At 51.4% G+C, this 26,985-nt stretch overlaps 1 protein-coding gene across 5 annotated transcripts in view; it reads left to right on the plus strand.

The window, feature by feature from the left end:
• SLC12A3 (solute carrier family 12 member 3) overlaps window positions 1-26,985 on the plus strand; it is a 46,099-nt gene extending 19,114 nt beyond the window's left edge. For 2 of the 5 annotated variants that reach the window (XM_018062021.1, XM_018062020.1), the window contains exons 18-26: window positions 922-1,028; window positions 2,888-2,970; window positions 4,069-4,146; window positions 4,841-4,942; window positions 6,229-6,340; window positions 8,959-9,045; window positions 11,965-12,100; window positions 13,523-13,590; window positions 19,367-19,789. In XM_018062021.1, the coding sequence (XP_017917510.1) occupies window positions 922-1,028; window positions 2,888-2,970; window positions 4,069-4,146; window positions 4,841-4,942; window positions 6,229-6,340; window positions 8,959-9,045; window positions 11,965-12,100; window positions 13,523-13,590; window positions 19,367-19,508 (915 nt within the window). In that variant the 3' untranslated portion in view covers window positions 19,509-19,789. Of the gene's footprint in view, window positions 1-921; window positions 1,029-2,887; window positions 2,971-4,068; window positions 4,147-4,840; window positions 4,943-6,228; window positions 6,341-8,958; window positions 9,046-11,964; window positions 12,101-13,522; window positions 13,591-19,366; window positions 19,790-26,578 lie in introns of those variants that run through there. The other 3 variants (XM_018062024.1, XM_018062022.1, XM_018062023.1) reach the window with 3 other exon arrangements.

Genomic DNA, 26,985 nt, shown 5'->3' on the forward strand with positions numbered 1-26,985 from the left:
GATAGGAGTCCACCTTTCTCCCCCTCTCTGGATGTGCTGATTTAGGGCACTTTCTCCAAGTGCCCAGGACTCCAGGGACACTGCCTTGCAGACCGGTGGGAGCTGATGACACATTTTGTGGTTTGGGGACTTTTTAACAATATAATCTACAGACAGCAAAGTGAAATAGTGTAGAGTTTAATATATGTTTACAAAAGCGGACACCACTCAGTGCTATGAAACCACCACTCGGGTCAAGTTCTAGAACATTCCATTCCAGGCAATTCATTTTATTGCTCAATTTTCTTATTCGTAAAGTGGGGATGCATGGATAAAATAATAGTTGTTAATTCTGAGTCAACATAGGGGACTCCTTTTCAATAGTTTCCAATATTTCTCAAAATTAAAAAAGAGCATACAAGGTCTCCTATTGGGATTATAAAACTACTTGGAGCAGAGGTCGAAGTTATGATTGTGTGATATTTTAAATGTATTAAATGCCACTGAATTATACACTTTTAAATGGTTGATTTTATGTTATGTAAACTTTACCTCAAAAATTTAAAAAAATTTTTTTACATTAAAAAAAAGATGAATATAAAAGATGTATGGATTAGGTGACCCAGGAATACTCCAAGCTTGACATCCAAACTCAAGTCCCCTGTTATAGCAAATAATTCCATAAAGAAACAGTAGCTGGGATAATCCAGAGCTGATGGGACAGCCCAGCCGTTAGCCCTGCTTGCAGAGGCCTCAGGGAGTAACTCTGGCTATAGCTTCACCTTTCTCATGAGTGGATCTAGGCAGCCAGGACCTTGAACTGGGGGATATTTCTCCTGAGCCCCCACCCCATGGCGGAGAGGGAAACTGGGCTGAGACCAAGCTCCACCCTAGTCACAGAACAGAGGCCTGACCCGCCACCTCATCCCCACCCCCTGGCAGGCTGCAGGTCTCGGGAGGATGAAGCCCAACATTCTGGTGGTCGGGTTCAAGAAGAACTGGCAGTCGGCTCACCCAGCCACGGTGGAAGACTACATTGGCATCCTGCAGTGAGTGAGGTCGCCAGGCGGGCCAGGGCCTGAGGTCTCTTGATCTGGGCCTTTGGCATTTCCTGGGCCTTGGGAAGTAGAGGGGAAGCAGTGGACACTCTAAGAAGCTGAGTCCACTGGTTCAAAGCTGAGGAAGAAAAAGGCAGATGGAGGGTCCCCCTCTGCCCTGCGGGCCATAGACACCCAGACTGTCAGAGAACAGGCAAGTAACAGAGTGAAGTGGGCCAGGTGTGGGGCATCAGGGAACGGTGGGGACTGTGGCAAACGGAGGAGAACAGGTGTTCCCTGGCTCCAGCTAATCGTGCCCAGGCAGAAATGAGGACCTAGTGTGGCCAGATCTTCTAGTTTTTCAGAGAAGTCGAAAATGTGAGTTTTTAGGTGAAAATCGTGTGCTTACCTGGGGGCTGCAAAGACCTGCAAATGCCCAGCTCTCAAGCTGTGAGGTGGTACCACTGAAACCAGGCCTCCAAGGAGGCGACAAACTGGGGAATGGGACCCAGGGATAAACTCCCTGGGGATTTCAGGGTTAACGCCAAACCCTTTCTCTTTTGTTTCTTGCTGTGCAAACTCCAGAAAACACCTGCCTGAGCTGCCTTTGTGCCTTGGTGGGGTATCGAGAGGCAGTGTGCTGGAGCATTTAACAAACACGAGGCTGAGTGTGGGGACCTGGGCCTGGCTTCCAGGTCTGCTGGGAACCAGCTGTATGACCGAGCAGTGCATCTCACTGCCTCTAGCAAAATCACAGCAGGAGGCAGTACATACCCGCTCTGTAGGGACCCCTACATATTGGCTTCAATATGCCAAAACTCCAAACGGCTGAAGCCTAAAGGGCCCTGTCCCAGAGATTTGTGACTAGAGTTCAGAGAGGGCAGTCCTTAGCCAAGTAGATTAGCCCTGGTCGTGGGCTCTTGGGCACCGTGTCAACCAGGCAGTTAATATACTTGTGGCTTGGGAGTCTTCCAGACATACCATACAGGCAGCCCATTGCTGTCTTCATGAGTGAGGCCATTCCTGTGTGCGTGTCCATCTTCAGCTATTTAATTCTGATCTGAACTGGCCACTTCCTTAGCGTGTAACCATAGACAAGTTACTCCCTAAAACTTAGATTTTGCATCTGTCAAATGGGAGTAGCAATTCCCATCCCCACCTCTGTTGGTAGAGTTGTGAAGATTAGCCACGTGTGATGCTTTCAAGCTGTGGTGCTGGAGAAGACTCTTGAGAGTCCTTTGGACTGCAAGGAGATCAAACCAGTTAATCCTAAAGGAAATCAACCCCAAATATTCATTGGAAAGACTGATGCTGAAGCTGAAACTCTAATAGTTTGGCCATCTGATGCGAAGAACTGACTCATTGGAAAAGACCCTCATGCTGGGCAAGGTTGATTGAAGGCAGGAAGAGAAATGGGTAACAGAGGATGTGATGGCTGGATGGCATCACCGACTCAATAGACACAAGTTTGAGTTCACTCCAGGAGATAGAGAAGGACAGGGAGGCCTGGCATGCTACAGTCTAGTCCATGGGGTTAAGAGTCAGACACTACTTAGCAACTGAACAACAGCAACAATCAGGAGGACAGGGTTGGTTCTGAAACTGGCCTGACTCAGTTTCCCCCAAGAGGGTCTGCAGAATCCATAGTGCCTCAGACAGTAGAGCTAGAGGCCTCCTAGCTGTCTCTCCGGTCCTGCCTGCACATTATACAGATGGGAGACTGAGGCCCAGACAGGAGAAGGGTATGGTGGGAGGCAGGGTCAGCTCTAGACAGGCCTCCTGGGGGCTGGGGCCTGGGGCCTGGGGGCTGGGGGCTGGGGGCTGGAGGCTGGGGGTCAAGAGCAGGTTGACTCCATGACTTCTCTCTCCAGCGACGCTTTTGATTTCAACTACGGTGTTTGTGTCATGAGGATGCGTGAGGGCCTCAACATCTCAGAGGTGATGCAGGCACACAGTGAGTAGCCCCGCTTCTCGACACCCCTGTCACAGACAGAACAGGATCCCAGGAAGTGCTAGAACCCATTTTTTTTTCCCAAGTGGTTCAGGGAGGACAGGGGGAAATTAGTAAGGAATAGAAGGTCACAGACTCCTAGAAAGTCAGTTTTCGATGGAAATCATCAGATTTCTAAATGGAGAAACTGAGGTCCTGAAAGGGGATGTGACTAGTCCTGAAAGGGGATGATCCTTGCTTGACTGGATCACAGCTCTGCGGATCACCATGAGAGCGTTCGTAACCAGATGGGATAAAGAGAAACTAAGACAGGAGAGAGAAAAAGATGGGGGAGAAGAGCCACGTAAAGACTCCAGAGCATGAAAACGCCCACAGAGAGGCCATGAAAGCTGGGGCATAGAGTAGGGGTGTGAGCTACATTTAAGTTCACATGTAAACATCTGAATTAGTTACTTTTAGAAGCGTGATAGAAATAACACATATGAAGACAAATAGGGGTGGGGGTTGCGAGGCTGAGAGGAGCAGAGGCCGCAGGCCAGCCTGGGTCTTGCTCACCCAGGGCACCGATGGGCTGAGGGCGTGCCTGGCAGCTGGTAGTTCAATGAATATTTACACAACCAGAATTTGCAGAGCAGCAGCCACACTCCTGACCGAGGTGGCTCTAGGCACTGGGCGTGCAGCAGGGAACATAACCAAGTCTGCCCTGGAGGAGCTGACATTCTGGGGGAAACGCAGTGGACCCAGGACTCATTGCAGGCATTGATAGCTCATGAGGTGTCCTGAGGAGGCCCACACGGGGTGGAGTGGGGGGAATGCGGGCAGGAGGGCCTCTCTGAGGAGGGGGCTTATTTCTAGAAGGGAAGGGCTGGGGAAAGAGGGCCCTTGGCTCTGGGGCCATCCACCCACCACTTAGGCCTGGTAGGAAGGCGCATGGCTTGTTTGAGCAGACAGGAAGCTGGTAGTGGGGCGGGGGGCGGTGTTGGTGCATGGAACGTGCAGGGAGGCAGAGACCAGATCAGTGGCAGCTGCGGAGTCAGGACCTCCCCCAGGGTAAGAGGGCCCCCAGAGAAGCCTGGGAACAAAGCTCCCCCTCTTTTTCAGTTAACCCTGTGTTTGATCCAGCAGAGGACGGCAAGGAAGCCAGGGTCGGTGGAGCCCAGCTGTCTGTCTCCGGCACAGGTCAGTCCCCCCGCCCCAACTCAGAGGCACAGGGAGCTCTCACCCTGGGGGGCACTGAGTGGTGGGCCACGGGGGAACTCAGCCAAGGGCAGGAGGTTTTTGTTTGTGGAAGTGACTTGAGACCCCTAGGACTGGGTCACAGGGAGTTGGTAGGGCAGTGGGACTGGGGGCGAGATAAAGATTGCCAGCCCTGCTGGAGAATCCCCACAGGGTCCAGGGATTGTGGGATCCCATCCAGTAGGCTCTGGGGCCCAAGTCCTGCCCCTCCAAGGGCCCCCCGGCCATGCTCCGATAGAGAGGGGCAAAAACACTCTGGGAAGCAAGGAAACACTCAGTGCAGGGGCTGGCAGCATCCTGTGGGCATTTGTGAGGGACACAGGGGAATTTTTAAGAGAATGGTCTCACCCCCTGGAGCCAGCCAGAATCCAGGGAGAGAGAAGCTGGGAGCAGAGGAGGGGCACATCCCAGCACTGCTCGTCCAGGGTCCCTGCCCCGGGAGCCTCCCACAGGAGGGCGTCCCCCACAGGAGGGCGTCCCCCACAGGAGGGCGTCCCCCACAGGAGGGCATCCCCTGCGCACACGTACAGCAAGGGCTTCCAGCCACCGTGTGCGCAAGCCCATGCTGTGTTCCCAGACAGCCTTAGGCTTTTCCCTGTGCTCCGCACCCACCTGACCTGCCCCTCTCCTCCTGCAGTGGACCCCGAGGCCTTGGTGCAGGAGGAGCAGGCTAGCACAGTCTTCCAGTCGGAGCAGGGCAAGAAGACCATTGACATCTACTGGCTGTTCGACGATGGAGGTCAGCGCCCCAAGATGCTGGCTCTCCCCTGGCTGTCTCCCTTCCGTGACCTCCTCTCTCGGCCTCCCTCACTGGCCGCTGATGACAAGGCCACCAGTGGGACCTCGGGGCCCAGCTAAAAGGAATGGGGCCCCTGGGCCCGCCACTGGGCTCACGGGAGCCTGGCCAGGTCCCTCTCGTGGCCCTCTGTTTTCAGCTGTAAAATGAGGGACTTAAAGGAGCAGGTGAGGTCAGCGTGAGGAGGGACCTTCAGACTGGACAGGCCGTCGGGGTCACCAGCACATGACGTAAGTGGGAGAGATGAGCCGGAGCGCAGCAAAGCTGTAGGCATATTCACCACTTACCAAAGAAAAACACGCTCTCTCGTTTTTCTTGTGACTCTCAGCTTTATTGTTCCCAACCTTGATAGAGTCCTAGATACAAAGATATCCTGAGCATTTACTATATGCTTGATGCCAAGGGTTTGCATAGGTTAACCTAATACAGTCCCCAGGTGAAAATGATTATTAACTCCATTTACAAATAAGGAAACTGAGGCACAGAGTGGGGAAGTCGTGTGTGGATCATACAGTGATAAATGACAGCCATCTAGATTTGCATGTGAAATCCCCCCCTAAATGCCAACTCATGTATTTAAAAGCCTTGTGCACAGGAATTCCCTGGTGGGCACTTCCACTTCAGGGGGCGCAGATTGGATCCCTGATTCTGGGAAATAAGATTCTGAAAGGCCAAAATAGATTTTTTAAAATTTATTTTCATTTTTGGCTCTGCTGGGTCTTTGTTGCTGCGTGGGTTTTTCTCTAGTTGTGCTGAGCAGGGGCTACTCTCTAGTCGTGGTGTGCAGGCTTCTCATTGTGGTGGCTTCTCTTGTTGCGGAGCACCAGCTCTAGGGTGTGCAGGCTCAGTAGTGAAGCTCCCGGGCTCTAGAGCACAGTCTCGATAGTCGTGGCACACGGGCTTTGTTGCTCCAAGGCCTGTGGGATCTTCCTGGATCAGGGATCGAACCCATGCCTCCTGCATTGGCAGGCAGATCCTTTACCACTGAGCCACCAGGGAAGCCCCTCAGATTTTTAAAAAATAAATAAAAGCATCATGCCGTTCAAATAAACCCCAGCCCACAGAGCCCATGTCTCGCCCTGGTTTCACCTGGCAAACTCATTATAGAGATGAGTACACTGAGGTCAAGAGAAGGGGTGGGGTTTGCTAGAGGCAGAGTGGAGCAGGACCCAGAGAAGGCTGTATCCTGAGAGCATCTTTCTCTTAACTCACGGCACCCTCCTTGCCAGGCCTCACCCTCCTCATCCCGTATCTCCTTGGCCGCAAGAAGAGATGGAGCAAATGCAGGATCCGCGTGTTCGTGGGGGGCCAGATCAACAGGATGGACCAGGAGAGAAAGGCGTAAGTGGGGAGCGCCGACCTGCCTGCCCCCACCTGCCCCTACTCCCCATTCCACCCCTCGGGGGTCTCGGTCACAGCAGTGGTGAGAGAGTTCAGGATAGAAGCAGGTTTCTCTCCATTTCAGAAGTGGTTTTGGTGTCCTGTCCCCTTTAATAAGATACGCATGTCCTAGTCCTGGCCATAGCAGGGAGGGCTGGTAAATTTTAAATCCACAAATCTCCAGGAGATTTGCAGTGAAATGAAGGATAGAGAAGGCCTTGCCTCTCAGAAATGAGGGCAGAGCTTAGAATCCTTCAGGGCAACGTCCCCCACTCCCCACCCCACCCCCTGCAGCCCCCGACTCCCGAGCTTCAGGTGCCGCCCCTGGTGAGGCCAGAGGTGACTTCAGTGGCCAGGATGAAGGGCAGCAAATCCCCTGGAATCTCTTGGTGAGAAGGGACTCCATTCTTCAACTCCATGGCTGATTCTCTGTCTAAACAAGAGGAGGGCAGCCTGGTTCAAGTGCTTGGCAGGTGGTGGCATCTGCCAGAACTGAGTGATGTTGGTTTACCGGTTTTATTGGCTGCATCTTTCTGGCAAAAGTTGCTGATTTGCTGATTAAATTGTGAAGCCATTTCCTTTCAAGACGTATCTAAGTGAGAATGTGAGTTGGCTTAAGCTGAGACGGAAGTAAACAGTCAGGCACGTACATGGGTGTGGAGGTGGCAGGGGTCAGGCAGGTGGCACACGTGGGCTAGATTCAGGCCCCTGTGGCTTTAGAGCAAGGTCAAGTGAGGTCAAAGGCCATAGGACCGAGGACTGCTGGAGGGTGTGGGCAGGCTGGGGAGGATGGGGTGGGTGGCTTGCCTCAAATTGTGCAGTTAGTTAGCCAGAGAGAAAACCCTGCACAGCCTTGAGTGCCTGCTGTGACACCCCAGGGGCAGGACTCCGTGGCCTGTGCCACCCTAGTCCTATGCCAGGACCTCATACATCCCCATGACCCCTGCTGCATGAGTTAAGGGTGACCAGCAACCCCATCTCATTGCCCTCACCCCTGTTGAGAGCTTCTCCACTGCAGGGCCCTTCTTAATGCGGAGAACATTGCCCAGGAAACGCAGCATCTGCTTCTCTGTGCTCCTTTCCAGAAGATAAACACACCGCAAAGGCTGATTTGCCCTCTTGGCTTCCTGTTCCAGCTCCCACTCAAAGCTGGGTTCAGGGAGCGTTGGTTCAGATCGAGGCCGCAGCACTGTGGGGTCACAGGATGTCTTGCAAGCAAAGATTGTGAAATCTCCTCTCCTCCCGGCTGCCTCTGGACCAGCCCAAGTCCTCTGCCTTCCTTGTGACCCCAGGGCACCCCTGTGCTGCCCCCGGCTCTGCTCTCCTAAGTTCACTCCCAAGTTCCAGGACCACCAATGGCAGTTCGTCTCCTTTTTGTCCCCTGGCAAGCTCCACACCGTCCCAAGCAGCCCCTGGCTGCTCCCACCCCATCCCATGCACCCCCATGTCTTTGCTTATTAGACTCTCCTCCTGGGGTGCTTGCTCCCCACCAGCTAGTCCTGGGGCATCACCAACGCCATGTCCTGCCCAGGGATTCTGATGCAATGGACGGGCTAGGGCCGAGGCACGAGTACTGTTTAGAAGCCTCCTTGTGTGGTTCCGGTGTGAACACCCTTATCCACCTCTTCAGTCTATAACAGTCTTACCCACCGTTCACCATCCAGCCAGACCACCACCTCCTCTGTGAAGCCTTCCCTGACCACTTCAAACCACAGTTACTGCTTCTTCCTTGTGGATGCAAAGTCAGGGCTGCCTGGCTTGCCACTCCTGGTTCTATACTTAGCTCATATGTGTTACCTGCTCCCTCAGCCGCCTTGAGGAATTTCCTGCCGTTCACCTCCCATTCCTTACACCCTCATTTCTCAAAGTGTGGCCAGTGAACCAGCAGCCTCAAATCACCTGGGAGCTTCTTAGAAAAGCACAATCCCAGGCTTCCCTGGTGGTTCAGTGGTTAAAAATCCACTTGCCAATGCAGGAGCCACAGGTTCGATCCCTGGTCCAGAAAGATCCCACATGCAGCAACAAAGACCCAGCTTAGCCAAAAGTAAATAAATAAAGATTTTTAAAAAGGAAATGCAGAATCCCAGGTCCCAACCCAGGCCAGCTGGATCAGAACCTGCGTCGTAACAAGCTCCCCAGCAGGTGCACGACATTAGAATGTGAGGCGCTCTAGCCCAGAGATGGCCACCGGAGACTTAGGACAATTCCTTTTTCCTGTCACTCGTCGTCATCTGACCTGCTTTATCAATTTTCACTTATTGTCTGCCTCCCTCGCAGGTTAGAATGTGAAATCCCCGAGGGCAGAGTTTGTTTTGTTCACTGCTCTATCTTCCCTAGTGGCTCACATGGTAAAGCATCCACCTGCAATGCAGGAGACCCAGGTTCGATCCTGGGGTTGGGAAGATGCCCTAGAGAAGGGAATGGCTACCCACTCCAGTATGCTTGCTGGGAGAATCCCATGGAACCTGGTGGGCTACAATCCATGGGGTCACAGAGTCAAACACAACTGAGCAACTAACATACATATCCTGAAGGAATGAATGCGTTAAAAAAAGAAAAAAAAAATCTCTGTCTTCCAGGATCATTTCTCTGCTGAGTAAGTTCCGGTTGGGATTCCACGAAGTTCACGTCCTTCCTGACATCAACCAGAAGCCACGGGCTGAGCAGTGAGTTTTCTGTTGAGGGTTCCAGGGAGAAGGGTTGGCCCTTTCTCTTTGGTGAACCAAGGGCAACCTGGTCACCTGACCCCGCCTACACTGGGCTCATGGAAAGAGAATTTGCAGCTATTAATTTTTGTTTGAGTTTTTTCCCCTTGCCTGGTGGTCCTTTGCATATCAGGGCTGTGGTCTTTGCCAAAAACACACCTGGCTGAAGGTCAATGAAAGTTCCCATTCATGCTTTTCACAGACCCAGTGTTTTTGAAGCTCTTCATGGCCGTTCTGCCCCTAGAGCAGAGCTGGTGTTTCATCTGCCAGGGATCTCCCACCCACCCCGCACACCCTGGCACTGAGAAAGTCTCCAGCTTCACACCTCTCGAGCTCAGGCTGCTGGTACTCATGAAAGGCTGATTTATCTACTCTGATTTTCTAAATTTTCTCCAACTCCTGTATCGTTTTCATAAAAGACTGGTTCTCAAACAACAGCATCACCTGGAGTGTTTGTGAACTCACAACTTGGTGGGCCCAGCCCCAAGATTCTGAGTCACTAGGTCTGGGGTGAGGCCTGAAAATGTGCACTTCTAACAAGCTCTCCTGTGCTGATGCAGGCACCTCACTTTGAGAACCACAGTCTCAGACGATCCATGTAACATGCTTAACAGGGCGCCCTGCCCAGAGTCAATGATCAGTCAAGGCTGGATTTGTGGCTGCCCACTTGTAGCCTCTGAGGTCTTTCTGTATCTCCACCTTTCCCTATAGTCCTAACTCTGCTACAGACTGCTTCCTTCCTTCTCCGGACATTGCTTAAATTAAGTGTCTGAAAAAGGGACTGTGACCAGCCCAGCTCATTGCTTCCTGCCAAGCCGAGGTAAAGGTCACCGGAAGGTCTATTCTGTGGCCACCTTTAGTCCAGCTGGCCATGGCCAGGAGCGGCAGGATCATATGCCCCGAAATACACCACTGGAAGGGTGCTCCTTCCGCAGAGGCCACGGCAGAGGCACGTCCCCTCCATGGGGCTGAGGGGCACTGCAGCAAACAGAACGGAAGTTCCCCAGGCCCTGAGGCAGAAGCATGGCAGCTGCCGCCCCTGATGTTGTATTAGCTCACTGGCACCGAGAGAGTGGCGGATGTTGACCCCCTCCCCTGCTCACCCATGCAATGGCAAGTGGGCAGACTCGAAGCAAACACCTGTGTGAATCTGTAGCAGGGCTCAGTTGTGGGGCCAGAAGGAATGAGTTACTTTCCTAGATTCAGTTGCATATTCTTAAAAGAAGACCTTTACGGTAGGATTGCCTTACGTAAATCTGTCCAAGTGAGGTTTTCCAGGACTCTGTCTTCTCAGTAACGTAAGGTCCGTCCTGACCTCTTTAGCCCTTGTTTACATGGAGAAGGAAGGACATCAAGAAGAAAGGAAAGGGGACTTCCCTAGTGGGCCCGTGGCTAAGACTCCGAGCTCTCAGTGCAAGGGGTCTAGGATCAATCCCCGGTCAGGGCACTAGATCCCACATGCTACAAATAAGAGCCCCCAGGCCATAACTAAAAATCCCTCATGCTGCCACTAAGACCCAGTGTCGCCAAATAAATAAGTAAATATTTTTTTGAAGGAAGGAACTAGTTAATAGTGATGGATATACTGACTCCCCCATTCTCTCAGGGCTGTGCTTGAGCTGCAGGGACAGAGATGAGTAAATTGCAGCCCTGCCCTGCGTGGTTTACCTTGGTTGAGGTACAGGGAGGATGTCAAGAGACATCAGAATGGTGCAGAGATGGACTCGAATGCAAAGGAGAACAGGGCCATCTCTGCTAGTGGAGGAGCAGAACCTTGAGAAAGGCCATGAACAGAGATGGGAGGGGGAGACCTTCCCCCGTGGAGAGGACAGTGGGAGCCACATGCGGAAGCCCCCAGCCCATCTTGTCTTTAAACCCCTTCTTTGCTCTTGCATCTTCCTCCACCTCCTGGACCATTTCTCTCCTCCCTTGCACAGCGAGCCTACTCCAGAGTGATGCTACCCTCTTTGTGGCTGCTTCCTCCCACCCCTCCCTCATTCTCCAGCTCACTCCAGTCTGGCTGCCCTCCTGCAGCTCCGCTGAAGGCCCTCTCGCCAGCCTGGGCCGTGACCTCTGCACCACCGGATCTTCAGGGCCCGCTGCTGTCCTGCTCGTTCTCTGCCTCGCAGCTGCATTTGACACAGCGGTCCTTCTTGAAACAGCCCCTTTGGATCCAAGATGCTGCCCACTGCTGGATCCCTCCCACTTCAGGGATCCGTCTTTCAGTTTCCTTTGCTGGTGCTGCCTCCTTTCCCTGACTTACCTGATGGCCTCCATTCACCCCTGCACTCACCTTGCTCCATCCACACAGGCTTTCTCTGTTGCTCCTTAAGCAGCCCAAGTACACTTCTGCCTCGGGACCTTTGCACCTTCCATTCTGTTTGCTCCAACACCCCCTGCCTTGTGCGTAGCTAGCTTCAGAAGGACGGGCATCCTTGGGTCCAGAGAGGACTTTCTGCCCAATTATTTCCCATCCCAGGACTCAGCGTATGCTTTCATAAGTCTTCTGATCTATATTGACCTGCTTATTTGTCGCCCAGCAGACCATGAGCTCTGTGTGGACTGGGGATATTGTCTGGTTTGTTCACTGTTGTGTAGCACAGAGCAGTGCTCAGTAAACACCCTGGGGCGGGAGTGGTCAGGGGGTGGAGGTGGACCCCAGTCAGGCTTCATGGGCCACTTGTGGAAGTCCTGTTCAAAGTCAGACGCAGCTGTCAGGGCTGAATTCACAGAGGCTGCTTTGATGTAAACAGCAGCATCAGAAAGGGTTTCAGCCTGAAATGTGTGTCCCCGCGGCCGCCACCTCCATCTCCCTCTGAGGACCCTGTTCCCCTGGACATGGGCACCTCACCCGGTCTCACTGGCTCTCTCTGCCCCCAGCATCAAGCGCTTTGAGGACATGATTGCACCCTTCCGCCTGAACGATGGCTTCAAGGACGAGGCCACCGTCACTGAGATGAGGCGGGACTGCCCCTGGAAGATCTCGGATGAGGAGATTAACAAGAATAGAATCAAGGTGCGGGAGAAAGAAGGGCCCTGCTGGGGTGGGGGTGGGGGTCTGGGTGCTCCCCTGGGTCAGGGCCTGTGCCCCCATCTGTCCTGGGCTTCCTGAACCCCTTTCCCTGACCCTCAACTCTAGTCTCCCCACACCAAGCCTCTGAGGTGTCCTCAAGCCACACACCGCAGGCTGACGAGTGACCCAGGGGTTGATCTCAGAGCCATCCTTGGTGCGGGAGCCTGGTCCCTCGGTCCATTTTGAGTCTCCCGGGCCATGGCAATGGACTGCCTGGGGTCCTTCTCCCTCTCCTCCCCTGTTCCTCCATGGCTGCAGGAAGGCATTCATAAGGCAGGTGGGGAAAGTCAAGGTAGAGTTTGTCCTTTGTGGGCCCACAAAGCTGCCTGAGCTTCTCCCCTTCACTATGGACCCCACGCCCTTCCCAGGCAGCGTCTTCAGGACTCTGCTCAGGACTAAAGGAGAGGGGCTGCCATGCCCATTTTAAGGTGGGGAGAGCAGTTCTGCTCCCTGTGAGTTCCATGGTGGTAGTTCTGAGGACTCAGGGGACATTTGGTAGTTCTGAGGACTCAGGGGACATTTCTGGGGACAGTTTTGGCTGTCACCTGCCAGCAGGAACGGCCGCTGTCACTTAGCGAGTAGCGGCCCGGGATGCTGCTAAACATCCTGCAGCCCACAGTGGACAGTTTCCACAACGCAGTGATTCCACCCAAATGCTGCCCATGTGAGATGTGGGTGAACTCACTTGCCCTCAGTTTTCCTTTCTCTCCAATGGGGTATCCGTCCACAATCAGACCCTGAGTGTCCGCCACTTCTAAACAATTCAGAGACAAGCCTTGGAGAAGGGGAGGGAGTCCGCCCCACAGCTCAGCCACATCTGAGCTTTGCGGAGTTCCCTAACCTGGCCCCTGGGCCTTCCAGAGTCACCCAGTCCTGAGAAAAGGCTGAGTAATGCGTCGTGTCCGCAGAAGGCTCCTGCCTGCTCTGTCACAGAGGAGATCGAGCCATCGCCATTGCTGGGTGCACCTTAGCAAGCGCTTCCCCTGGAGCTTTTGCATGTATCATCTCACTCAGGCTTCCCAGACTCCCCGAGGAGGGCGCTGCTGCACCCATTGCACAGCTGAGGACTGTGAAGCTCAGGAAGGCAAGGTGCCTGCTCAATGTCGGAAACTCTTAGGGCCGAGATGTGAACCCAGCCCTCCCCACCCCACGGGAGGTGATCTTTCCCACCGCAATCCCACAATAATAAGGCCAGGAAGAAAGCTTGGCACTCAGTCACCTTCTCGGAGTGGGAGAATCTATCATAATTTAGGGGGGACAATTCACACACCCAGTTTGAGATATTCAAGGATGTGGACTTGGGCTTGGCGGGGATCGCTCAGAGGACGTGGGGAATGACCACATACGTGGCTTTTCCTTGCCCAGTCCCTGCGGCAGGTGAGGCTGAATGAGATTCTGCTGGATTACTCCCGAGATGCTGCTCTGGTTGTCATGTAAGTAGTGACCTGTGTGCTGGAGAAGCCTGATGCCCAGGCCAGAGTGTCAGCTTCAGAGGGCTGGTCACTGGCTGAGGACCTAAGCCTTCCTCTGTGAGGATGAGGGGCTCCAGGCCCATAGACACACTATCTGAGTGGCTTCTTACTCCGTGACCGGGCCTGCATCCACCCCATGCCCCACGCCCCGCGCCTGTGCAGCAGCTGGCCGAGGTCTTGGGTCCCTGTGTCCCAGGCCTCACCGACTCCCCCGACCCCTGCTTTCCCCTGTCCATTGCTTTTTCTTGCCAAACTCAGCTTGGCAAAGGGGACCCAGTTTGTTCTGGAAGAAAATTGATTCCTAGTTATTTGGCCAGCCCTCTTTGGTCACCAGCCACCCCCAGCTGATGTTGGTGCCAGGTCTGGGCAGTGGAATCAGAACCCTGCCCTGGCCGGGGCTGTTCCAGCCTCTGGGCCCGTCAGACACTCCAGCTTCTCTTGCTGCTGGCCCTGTCAGGTTAGGAGCCACCTCTGGTGGCTGTTGACCCAGGCTGAGTAAGTGGAAGAAGAGGGGAAGGTGACAGTGGCGCGGAGAGTCTCATGGAGGCCAAGAGGCAGAACACGGTCAGCCAGGCCCCCCAGCCCCCTCTCCCAGGGACCAGCCGGCTCAGAGGGAATGCGGCCTTCAGAGGAGCCCCCGACATTTCCTGGGGCGAGCCACCCGCAGACTCCACAGGACAGCGGGAAAACCAGCCGAACCAGTTTGTTCACACCCTGAGACCAGGATGGAGCACACAATTTGTGGGGCTGTGCGCAGTGAGAGTGTGGGGCCCTTTGCTCACAGGCGATTAAGAATGTCAGGATGCTGACAGCAGAGCGTGAAGCCCAGCCTGGGACCCGTCTCAGTGGGGGCTTCACGGCCGCACAGGTGGCTGCCCACGAAGCTGGCTCTGCCTGAAGCCGGTCTTTCTGGGGCTCATGGGGAGATAATCTTTTCTACAAAGAAAGTGCTCCATGTTTCCTTTGGTGTGGGAACTGTGGTGTAAGAGAAGCAGGTTGATCTCCGAGCCGCTGGCCAACATCTTGCAGAGAATGTTTCTAGGGCCAGGTTAGCCTGGTTGTGGGCCAGGTCAGCGGGTAAGATGGTGACAGCGGCTTCAGGCTGGGATGGCTCCCCGACTTTCCCTGGGTGTGGTACTTGGGATGTGCCATCTGGGGCGCGGGTGTGCACCTCTTCCTGAGTGCCACCTCTGTTCAGAGAAGCAGATTTGCATTTTGTCTCTGCCATTAGCCCACTGTGTGGCCTTGGGCAAGTAACTCTCCTTCTCTGAGCCTCAGCTTCCCTGTTATACATTTTTTTGAATGTTTATTTTTGGGGCTGTGTCGGGTCTCACTTGCAGCACCCAGGTTCTTCATCGTGGCGTGCTGGCTTCTCTCTGGTTATGGTGCATGGGCTCTAGAGCGCATGGGCTCTGTAGTTTCTCTTCTAGTTAAGACCCCCAGACTTGTAGTTGTGGCCCTTGGGCTTAGTTGCCCAGAGACATGTGGGATGTTAGTTCCCTGACCAGGGATAAAACCCATGTCCTCTGCACTTCAGGGCGGATTCTTAACCCCTGGACCATAAAGGAAGTCCCTCCCTGATTATAGAGAAGAGTTAAATTAATTATTTCCAAGATTCTCTTTCACTCTAACATGCTATGACCCTAAGTTTGCCACTAAAATGAGTCAGTCTCTCAAGCTAGAAGAGGAGGAATTTCATCTGGGGAGGGACCACCTGCTGTCACCTCTCCCCTCCTTTCCCCACCTTCTGGATCTCACAGGGGAAACCCATCCCCACCCACCAGCCTTTCTGGGATTAGCTGATACAAATAAACAGGAGTCAGTCACCTTAGAGGAGAGGCCTGTGCACAGGGCCCACCCCATGGCGTCTGCCACAGTTGTTGCCTGAAAGGGCCCTGGATGTCAAGCCACAGGGAGCAGCTGCTCTGCTGTCTCCAACCCGGAGACATGCCTTTAAAAGTTCACTCTGAGGGTCCCCTGCCTCAGAACCATTGAGGGCGCGGGGAGGTGTGGAAAACAGCAAATTCCTCAATTCTTTCTAGATCAGGGTCTGGGGTTGAGCCCAGGAGCCCACATTTCCCAGAAATCCCAAGACTGAGAAAATCCTCCCAAGCCTCCAGGAAATGACAAAAATCACATTTTCTAGCACATCAGAGAGCACACATGGGCTGTTTTCTAGAGCAGCTTTGAGGCAGAACTGGCTTGTTTGCTGCTACTTATCAATGGTTTATCTGATTTACAGTCCTTCTTTGAGCTCCACTTAAACTGCACACTAGTAAACCAGCCTTGTAACTAGCCCAACAACCTTTACCACACTAAGTACATATTTCTGGCGTAACTTTTGGGTCTAGGCCCCTCTTCTTTCTTGTAAAGACTCCCTCCTCAAAGCTAAACGCGTGTGTGCTAAATGCATGTTGCTTCAGTTGTGCCCGACTCTTTGCAACCCTATGAACTGTAGCCCACTGGCTCCTCTGTCCATGGAATTTTCTAGGCCGGAATACTGGAGTGGGTTGCCATTTCCTCCTCCAGGGGATCTTCCCGACCCAGGGATCAGACCCGGGTTTCCTGTGTCTCCTGTTTTGGGAGGCAAGTTCTTTACCACTAGTGGCACCTGGAAGTCACCAAAGACAAACAGTAATAGTCAGAATAACAGTAATCAAATTGTAGTTTATTGATTGAGCCTCTGTGACACTCAAGGCATTGGGCTTTATTAATAAAAAAAATTTTTTTTCATTTATTTTTTGGCTGTACCGAGTAGCATGTGAAATCTTGGTTTACCACCAGGGAGTCAATCTGTGCCCCTTGCATTGGGAGCATAGAGTCTTAACCACTGGACCACAAGGGAAGTCCTAATTTTTAAAAAAATTTATTTTATTATAGTTGATTTATAATGCTATGTTAATTTCTGCTGTATAGCAAAGTGATTCAGTTATGCATATATATATACATTCTTTTTCATATTCTTTCCATTATGGTTTATTTGAGGATATTGCGTATAGTTCCCTGTGCTACACAGTAAGGCCTTGTTGTTTATCCACCCTATACATAATGGTCTGCATCTGCTAATCCCAAACTCCTAAATCCACTGGGCCTTATTAATTTTCAGAATTCTATTAAGTGACTGTTTTACCCCCATCCCCACCGCAGCACACACCCTAGGGAGACGAGGAAGCTGAGTCTCAGAGAAATTCAGAATCTGCCAGGTGGTGACTGGGGTTTGAAGCCCGAGACGCTGGTTCTGAAGCTCGGTTATCTTTCCGCATCTAGGTTAGATCCAAGGCTGCCTTTCCTTGTGGCTAAGCGATGCAGTTCTGAGCAAAAAGCTCCTTTGTTCTAGAGCAGCTTGATTTCAAAAGATTAGTCGCTTACACCACACACATCCTGTGGGCAGAAACAGAGTGTGTTGTTTGCTGGCACTGGGAGAGAGTGCCAAGGGAGTCTGTCCTTTGCACTGGCAGACAGATGGACAGGCTCTGCTCTGAGAGGGAACTTCTTGTTGGGGCTGGAAAAGCCACAGCAGGAATGATGGGGTTCCCCTGCCCTGGATAGTGCAGTGACTAAGCCCCCAAGCCTTTGACATTTCTAATTGCAGTCCCTGGAAAGGATGTGTAATACCAGTAATTCAGTTCAGTCGCTCAGTCGTGTCCGACTCTTTGTGACCCCATAGACTGCAGCACGCCAGGCCTCCCTGTCCATCACCAACTCCTGGAGTCTACTCAAACTCATGTCCGTCGAGTCGGTGATGCCATTCAGCTGTCTCATTCTCTGTCGTCCCCTTCTCCTCCCACCTTCAGTCTTTCCCAGCATCAGGGTCTTTTCCAATGAGTAGTTAACAGTGGGCATTTCCAGCCTTTAGTGTAACTGTCAAATCAGGAAAATTTGGTTTCAATATTCCCACTTCCCTTTTCCTGGGAAAGGCACCAGGAAAACACACACTCATTCTATTAACCAAGGTGACACTGGCTTAATGGAATGTCCTTGTTCCCATGAGGTTCCGCAATCCTGGAGACCTTGCTTTATAAGGGAGGATACTGTTTGTCCCACACGAAGCTTTGAGAAGGGAATTTTTAAAAAAGGGACAGCTGTTTGGGGACGTCGATCCTCAGCAGAGGAGGGGTTGCAGTGAGCTGGGATCATGGGGATGGAAAGATCCCAAGACCCAGGGTCAAGTCCCAGCTCTGCCACTCACCAGCTGGGTCATCTCGAGCTGGTAAATAGTTATAAGAGGTGACAATACTGCTGACGTTACGAAGGGCTCACTCCACGCCAGTGTTTTTGTGCAGTACCCTTCATGAGCTGGGGCTTCTTTGGAACTCACAAGCCAGTGACAGAATCATGTGTGTTCACTTTGGGGAAACAAAAACTGAGGCTTAGGGTCAATGAGCCTTTTGTCACAGCCACATGGCTGAGGAAGGGGCAAGCCACGACTCTAGCAGCTTCTCTGACCCAGAGCCAGCCTCTGAAGCCCAGCATTGCGCAGCATCCTCCTGTCTGGCCGGTTCCCTCAGCTTTTTCCCCGGGGTAGTTTTGAGGTGCAGATGAAACAGTACCTGTGGGTGTACTTTGGGAAAACAAACAAGGATTAGGCCCACGTAACATGCTGGTGCCCCAGCTTTGTGCAACACCAGCGGGGTCAGTGTGATGCCGCCTTCCCGCAAGAGCCGCAAGCAGGGCAGTGGCAGACATCACCAGGCGTCTTCGGAATCTCAAGGTGGTGGAAACGTCGCTTCCTGAAATAGCCATGAAAATGTGGCTGAAGAGCCTTCCCAGGGTATGTGGTTATTTGCTTAGCATAGCAATTCGGACAGGACAGTTCAGGAAGACGGCAGAGTCCTGCTCCCAAGGCCTTACATGTGTGGCAGGAGCCAGGACTAGGCCACTCAGCTGAAACGCATGAGCATATCACTTGCTCTGGCTGCAGGCAGGGGTGGCTGGAGAGGCAAGGCTGGTGTGATCCGAGTGGCTGCAGGAGTGGGATGCGTGAGCCTCACCGTGAGTCTGACTGTGTTCTCCATACAGGCGAATCAGACAAACCCCACCTGCCCACGCGTGAACAAACGTTCTAGTGGGGGGAGACAGACGACAAACAAATAAACGAGAAGAGGATTTGAGAGTGTGAAGTGTTACAAAGATAATGAAACAGGGTGACATGATAAAGAGGGGGAGATGGGATTGAAGAGGGTGATCCGAGAAGGAGGTGCTCTTGGGCCAAGACCCGAGGGAGGCAAGGTGAAGAGCTAGGGGCTGGCTCTGCCATCTGGGTGGAAAGAATGTCATCGACCCATGGTGGATTCATGTCAATGTATGGCAAAACCAATACAGTATTGTAAAGTAAAGTAAAAATAAAAAATAAAAATAAAAAAAGAATGTCATGGGCCAAGGCCCCGGGGCAGGAACAAGCTGGCCTTTTATTTCAGGAGTGGAAAGGAAGCCTCTGTGACTGTAGGGGTGTGAGGGAGCATGAGGGCAGTGGGAGGGGAGGTTGTGGAGGCTGGTGGGGCCAGGATCACGGGGGCCTCACAAGCCATGGCTTTGCTTAGAAATGCTTTGTGGGTGAACTTACATTTCAAGTCACGCTTTCAAGAAGAGCCACAGGTCATTCTTAGGGTGGCTAGGAAGAAGGAGCGCTGAAAGGGCCAACAAAGAGAGATGCTGTTCAGGAAGCAGACCAAGAGCTGGGCCACATGGGGAAGGCCCTTGCTTAATTTCCCATCTGCTGCTTCTTCCTGCCCCACAGCACCCTGCCCATAGGGAGGAAGGGGAAGTGCCCGAGCTCGCTGTACATGGCCTGGCTGGAGACGCTGTCCCAGGACCTCAGACCTCCAGTCATCCTGATCCGAGGAAACCAGGAGAACGTGCTCACCTTTTACTGCCAGTAACTTCGGGCTTGGCTGCACCTGCCCAAAGCCTGAGCACAGGGGATGCCCACCTGTCCATGGGCACAGAAAGCATACCCTGTCACGTGTAGTATCTGATGATCTGGTGGAAGAAGTTGGTAGATTTTCAAACATCGGCTGGACCCCACTTGCATTGGACGTGTGCTCTAGGTTTTGTTTTTATGGGCTAAAGAAGTAGCAGATAGAGTTGTCCGTTCTATCTGGCGGGTCCATATCCCTTTCAAGTTTTCTTTTGCTCTTGATTATAACAAATTAAGATTTCAGTCTTTGATTTGTGTACAAATTTGAGTCAGACTTCTGGATGTGTGTCTTGGCAGTTTCTACAGACCTTTCCTGGGAGCACCCCCTAAACACGCCCCACCCCCTCCAACGTCAGGCGAGTGGGCACCCCACATGCACCTGCAGCCTTTACGGGAGGAATACAGGGCCCCTTGAGCCTCCATAATAATGCAAATTTATTTAACTGCCTCTCACTTCCTTCACTTTCAATAATGTGTCTAAACTGTTTTGGTTGGTTCTTTGGTAAACTGAGACTTTCAAACTTTTCTAGATGGCAACCCACAGTAAGAAATCTATTTGACATTAAAACTTGGAACAAATACAGTGAAACGAAAGTGTCACAAAACAATCCTTATCCTTTGCTGAGAAAGACAGAGCTCCTGGCCGAGCACTTGAAGAAGGGAGAGGGGGCTGCCTTTGAGCCAGTCAGTGGATCGGGACCAACTCCCACTCCAGATTAGGCAAAGCCTTTCTAGAGCCACATGGAAAACCACTTCCTGGCAAATGGTTGCTCCCTCTTCTGACCTCAAGGAAACTCTGATCCAAGAACAGAGAATGCTTTGACTTTGGGAATTTAAATAAAACACTTCACCATGTTGGAATCTAAATTTTGAACAATGATAATAGCTTTGTTTTAAAAAAAAAGTCTTGAGTTAACAGTGAGGTCAAAAACAATGAAATGAATAAAAAATACATTTACTCAGTCAACAGAATGTATTTGTTTTGGAACAGGCTGTTTCTCAACTCTGCTGAGTGTTTCGGAAAAGCTAACTGTATTGTTTTTTCGACCCTGGATTAAACTTTTCTGAGCTCCCACTGGTCCCGTAGGTCATAGTGCCAGATTTCCACGTGGACGTTTACAGGGGTCACTCTCTTTTCCCTTTGCTTCTCTTACACGTGCTTGAAGATGCACAGAGAACCTGTCCTCTTTATCTTTTAAAAAGTCTCACAGGAATTTCACTCTTGCCTCAAACCAAGGGGCGGAGAGACTGAGCGGAAAGAGCCAGAGCGTGGCCACCAAAGAACCTGGATCTGAGTTTCTGTCTCCCCCCAGAACTGGCTGTGACCTCACATATGGCCCCTTACCCTCTCTGAGCCACAGTCTGAAATGAGAGACTGGGACTGAAGCAGGTGTCACCAGCCAGCTGGCCTGGCCCGACTGGCCTGGCCCGTGTGTTGTCTTTTAATGATGTGTGTGCTTGTTTTGGCTGTGCGGGGTCTTTGCTGCTGCGCGGGCTTCCTCTGCTTGTGGTGAGCGGGGGCTACTCTTCGCCGCAGTGCTCAGCTTCTCTTGGTGGAGGCTCCTCTTGCTGTGGCTCGAGGGCTCTAGAGCAAGGGCTCCGTGGTCGTGGCGCGTGGGCTTAGTTGCTCCAAGGCATGGGGAGTCTTCCCGGATTGGGGATGGGACCTGTGTCTCCGGCACTGGCAGGCGGATTCTTAGCCACCGTATCATCAGGGAAGTCCCCACGTGTGGTTGATTAGTGTTATGGAAGTGAGGGGGACCAGGTGGGGTGGAGAACACATTCTTCAGTACCCCCACCCCCACTGTGGCCCACCACTTCTGGCCCTACTGTGTGTTCAGAGGCTGTGAAGACACCCCCCCCCACCACGCCCCAACCACCCCACCGCGTCATCGCTGGGCGTGTGAAGCACTGAGAGATGAAGAGGCTTCGGTCCGCTGTCTGTGTGTCTGCGTCTGGATGATAAGATGCTCCACGTCAGTGAGGAGTCCAGCCTGGCACCGTGCCCGGGAAACCGCAGAGAGGTGGTCCTCAGAGCTGGAGCCCAACGCTGCCAGCAGCCACCCTGCCGCCGCAGAAGGGACTCCTCACTTATCTCCCCCAGGATCCACTGCTCAGATAGCTCCTGACTTCCCCCCTGGCATTTCAGCCTCCAGATCATGTCCTCTTTCAGTTCCTGCCCAGACTTGTGACTCTGATGTAAGACAGGCTCTCTGAGCTCCCCTCTCAGGCAGAGAGCTGTGGGTCTCACAAGAACATGGAAAGCCCCGTCTGGACTGAATTCCCTTTTACACACCTGCCTGGCCTCTCGTGTGGCTTGGAGGGCGAGGTGGGTTTCACACGGATGAGACTAGCTGGAATGTTCCTGAACCACCAGCTGGTTGAGAGGTCCCCAAGTACATGCAAAGCAGCCAGGTTTTGCTTGTAGCCATGTATAGCTCAGGAGAGCAGGAAAAAAAAAGAAAAATTACCACCCACTTGAGAAGTGTTCACAGAAACGGGGCCCAGGAAAGTCCGGCCACCGGCTTTGTTGGTAATTGCCCACTTGAAATGAGGGTCAAACTTATGACCGAAAGCTCAAGCATGACATGAGTGCCCCTGCCTGAAAGGGAGCCGTAACAAACACAGGTTCTAAAAATACCACGTGGTCTAGTGTTAAGAAAAACCACCTGGCTGGGAGGCAAAACAGCAGAGTGTCATATGGTTAAAAGACACTAAGAAAATACAAGTGTTTTCTGCTCCAGCTTATAGGAGAGTTACAAAAGAAAATGCTCTAAGGATGTGAAAGAGGGACAACAGAGAGTAAAGACTAAGGTGGAGAGTGGAGGGAACTTCCCAGGGACTATTAAGACTCCATGCTCCCAAGGCAGGGGCTCCCCGTTCAACCCCTGGTTAGGCAACTAGATCTCCCGTGCCGCAACTAAGAAAAACAGATCTCACACGCTGCAACTAAAGATCCCACGTGCCACAACAAAGATCGACGGTCCCGCATGCTGCGACTAAGTCCCAGTACAGCCAAATAAATAATAAAAAGTAATAATTCCCTCCATCCTCCACTTTAGTCTTTGCGCCCTCTTTTCCCTCTTTAGAGCATTTTCTTTTGTGACTCTCCTATGTAACTCTCTTTAGTAATTCTCCAAACTAGGTATGTTTGGAGAACAAGAAATAAACCATTCTTCTTGGTTTAAGAGAGTTGTGAACTGGGAGAAAATAAGATTGAAAAGGTCTTCAAGTGCAAGGCCCCCATGGGGAAGCTGAGGAGCTCAGAACTGATTCAGAGGCACTAGGGAGCCACTGAGGGTGAAGGGGCAGCCTGAGCCTGAGGAAGTTTGGCCAGACAGGAGATGGAGGAGGCTGGGGGAGAAAAGGCATGGTGCCCAGAGAGGAGGATATGCAGAACTGCCAAGGCAAGCCAGCAAGCCTCAGCACTCTTGAGAGTGACAAAGGGCAGGGGAAAGAGGAGGAAGAAATGGCATCTTCCCGAACTGGGAATGGCCTGGATGTATGTGTAGATGGAACAGGGCCCCAGAAGTTGAGCCTGGGCAGCTGTAAGAACAAACTATGTCACATGGAGGCTGAGAGATCAGGCTTCCTGCTGGAGGAAATGAGCAAGTAGGTGGGTTTGGTTTCGGATACTTAAAGTATGGAGACACCCCAAGGGTCAGAAATGTGGTCCTGGAGCTCAGGAAGAGCTCATGGTGTCCACTGTTTCAGCCTGACACTCTGAAAGCGGAGATCACAAGTAGATTCGGGAGTCACACTCATGAACAGGAACTCAAAGTCATAGCTTGAGTGAGATCACCAAGAAAGGGTGCAGGGAATGGAGAGGGCTAGGGGCTGGACCTCGGAAGGGCTCCATTTAGGGGCAGGAAGAAGAGGCAGCCGACAAAGCAGCCTAGGAAAGATCATTAGTGGGGGAGTATTAGTCATGAAAAAGGAACAGAATAATGCCACTTGCAGCAACCTAGCGATTGTCACACTGAGCGAAGTCAGACACAGAAAGACAAATGTTATATGCATATGATATCACTTATAAATGGAATCTTTTTTTAAAAAAGGTACAAGTGAACTTCCAAAACAGAAGCAGAGTCACAAACGTAGAAAACAAACTCATCGTTACTGGAGGATAAAGAGGGGCAGGGTAAATTGGGAGAATGGGATTAACATATACATACCTATATATACATATATATATATATATATTAGATAACAAATAAGAGCCTACTGTATAGCACAGGGAACTCTACCCAATACTCTGTCATGGCCTATATGGGGAAAAATATCTTTAAAGAAAAAGAGTGGATACATGGATACATATACAAGTATGACTGATCCACTTTGCTGCACACCTGAAGCTAACACAACATTGTAAATCAACTAAACTCCAATAAAGGTTTTTCAGAAAAGAACATTGGTGGGGCAGGAGGAAAACCCGGGTAACCAAGGGCCTCAGAAGGCGCCAGGGTCCAAGAAGCACAGAATTGTCGGCTCTCTTGTTACCCAGTTGGCAGATGTAAAGTCACTGCTGAATTGTGGTTCTGGGCATCACTGGGAGCCTTAGAATAATTCAGTGAGGTGGTGGGCCAGAGACCCCAGACAGAGGAACAGTCGGTGGAGGGGGAAGGAAAGCAGCAGATATACATATAGACCTGTGTTTTAGTGACCCAGCAATGGGGAGGAAAACAACAATATGGTGAGGAAAAATAAGCTGGACCTTGGAGGAGAAACAGAGATTGTTGTTGTCTTAGGGGGTGTGTCAGTCAGGATAATGCTAGATTCTGCTTCAGTCATAAATTACCCTCAAAATGTTAGCAGCTTATATGATAAAGATCCATTTCTCTCTTGCAAATATTCCTATGCTGGGTAGACCCTCTTGTCCACCTCAAGTCCCAGTAATTATCTCCATCTTGGGAGGCAACCACTTCAGCCAGTAGCTTCCAACTCACTGAGGAAGGGGAAAAGAGAACAGGAGGGTCGTGCACTGGCTTTCAAATGCTTCTGCTCAGAAGTGACCTGTTGCTTCCACTCAAAGTCCACGAGCCAAATAATGCACATGGCACCACCTTGCTGCAAGAGTGCTGGAAAACTGGGAGGACCATAGAAGTATTCATTGGGCTATAAATGTCTCTGTCATGGGTGGGAATGAGAAAGAGAAATATAGGTCAGAGGGGAAGGATTTAACATGCAAGCAAGAGAGTAATTGATGAAAAGGTAGTAATGGAGAATCAACAAAATGCGGGGGGAGTTTTGCCAAGCAACACAGAAGGCATTTGAGCAAACTCTGGGAAATGGTGAAGGAGAGAAGCCTGGTGTGCTGCAGTCCATGGGTCGCAAAGAGTTGGACACGACATGCAAAGAGTTGAACAACAAGGAAGGCATAGCTAATGTCTGCCATCTCAAGGGTGCAAAATTCCCAGGACACCTGCCCTTGTGCCAGTCTCTGCCAAGGCTCCTAAGCACCAGGTCATAAAGCAAATGTGCAGAATGAATAATCAGGGACATGTTCTCCACTGATGGGATGGGCCAAGCAAGAAGGATGGAAGGTCAAAGTATGAAAAATCCAAGGAAAATGACCAAAGTACGTGAGCTCTGAAGTGGATGGAGAGACTGGAAGTGAGCCACAAGATTTGAGAACACTTGAGAGGCTGGTAGCAGGAGGACAAAAAAGACGCTCAGGGGGAGTGGGAGAGACAGATGGGAAGACTACAGGGGAGTTTGTGGTCGGTATGTGTGCATTTCAACGTGCATTCTGCGGGCGGTGTTGGAGCAAAATCGAGGGTGTCTGTCATTTGACTGTGAGCTCTGTGAAGGTGGCAATTGACATGAACCTTTTAGTCACTGGGTGGCAGGAAGACCTTGAGGACCAGAGCAGCTGGAGGGTATTCATGGCATGTTTACTAGCTGGCACGGGGGTATTTGAATATCTTAACCACTGAGATGGCTGAGTGAGTGCTCTTCAGCCCTGATGGTGACCACATCTGACTCATCTTTGCTTCCCAGCACCCAACACAGAGCTTAGCACAGAGAGGGCACTCAATAAATGCTTGGCAAGTGAATGAATGGATGGATGGATCATGTACAATGGGCAGTGGGAACACAGTAGAGCAGAGATAAGTGGAAACGAATGAAAGGGAGTGTGATCGGGAAGCTAGAACCATTACAATGGGCAAAGGATGGGACTTCCCTGTCGGTCCAGTGGTTACGACTCCACCCTCCCAATGCAGGAGACCTGGGTTTGATCCCTGGTCAGAGAACTAAGATCTCACATGCCATGCAGCCAAAAAAAAAAAAAAAAAAAAAAGAGAGAGAGAGAGAGAGAGAGAGATGAGCAAAGGATGTAAAGGAACTTTGTAACCTTGGAAGAGACTTCTAGACATCAAAGGACTGTAATTGCAGTCAGGTAAGCCTTCTCAGGAGAAGAGAGAAGCTGCTAAGATGCACACCAGCTTAGAAGAAGCTCTGGGGAGGGGGAGACAGGAGAAGGGCTGCCTTCAATGGGAAATGTTCAAAAGTCTTGTCTTAGAGAAAGGTAGGGTTGGTTAATGTGAGGAGGTTTTGGGAACTGGGGCAAGGTGCATGGGGATAGAGCCAGAGCTTGTTTATAAAGAACCAGACCCATGGGTAAAATCTTGCTGACCTGAGTGATTGACTTAGGCCTGGGGCAGGAAAAGCTGACCAGACCAGGAGAGAGATAAGCAGAGGAATGAACAGAGATGTTTGTTATGGGCTGGGAAAGGAGAAGCCCAGAGTTCAGTGGGAGGGCCGAGCAAGAAAATTCATGGAGGAGAGTAGTAAGTCCCACCATTATAGCAAGAACACTGCTATCTCTGTGATCTTATACATCTTTGCTTAAGTGCTAGATCTAGTCTGAAACCAGCTTGGGGAAGCTGGAGGTTTTGCTAGAGAAAAAAGAAAGAAACTAACACACAGTCAAAATTCTACTTGGAGTATAGGAAAGATTTTTTTATTTATGAAAAGGCACTATAAAACTTAAGATGAATAAACCCTGTTTTTTTCCTTTTCTTTTTAAAGCAAAATGCTGAACTACAATCAGAATATTTAGAAGAGGGCTGGACTGGTGGCTGTGATGAGGAACCGTGGGCTTCTGACGTTGCCTGGACCCCAGAGTTCAGCCATGATCCTGCCCGGGATGCAGGCCTGGAGGGCAGGGCCTACCTGAGTGCTGTTTGCCCAGAAGTCAAACCCAAGCAGCCAGGAGAGTCGTGAACCTGGAGCTACTGTGAATATTCATGGACAAGTTTTTGTTTAAATTCCTGATTTCAGCTACTTTGGATATGTCCCTAGGAATGGAATTGCTGGGTCATATGAAAATTCTCTGTTTAGCTTATCAAGTAAATTAACCCCAGGTACATTTTTAAACCTTGTGAAATCTCAGATTAGCTTCCCTGATACCTCAGTTGGTAAAGAATTCACCTGCA

The sequence above is a fragment of the Capra hircus genome, chromosome 18 (assembly GCF_001704415.2).
Source record: "Capra hircus breed San Clemente chromosome 18, ASM170441v1, whole genome shotgun sequence".
NCBI classification, from domain to species: domain Eukaryota; kingdom Metazoa; phylum Chordata; class Mammalia; order Artiodactyla; family Bovidae; genus Capra; species Capra hircus.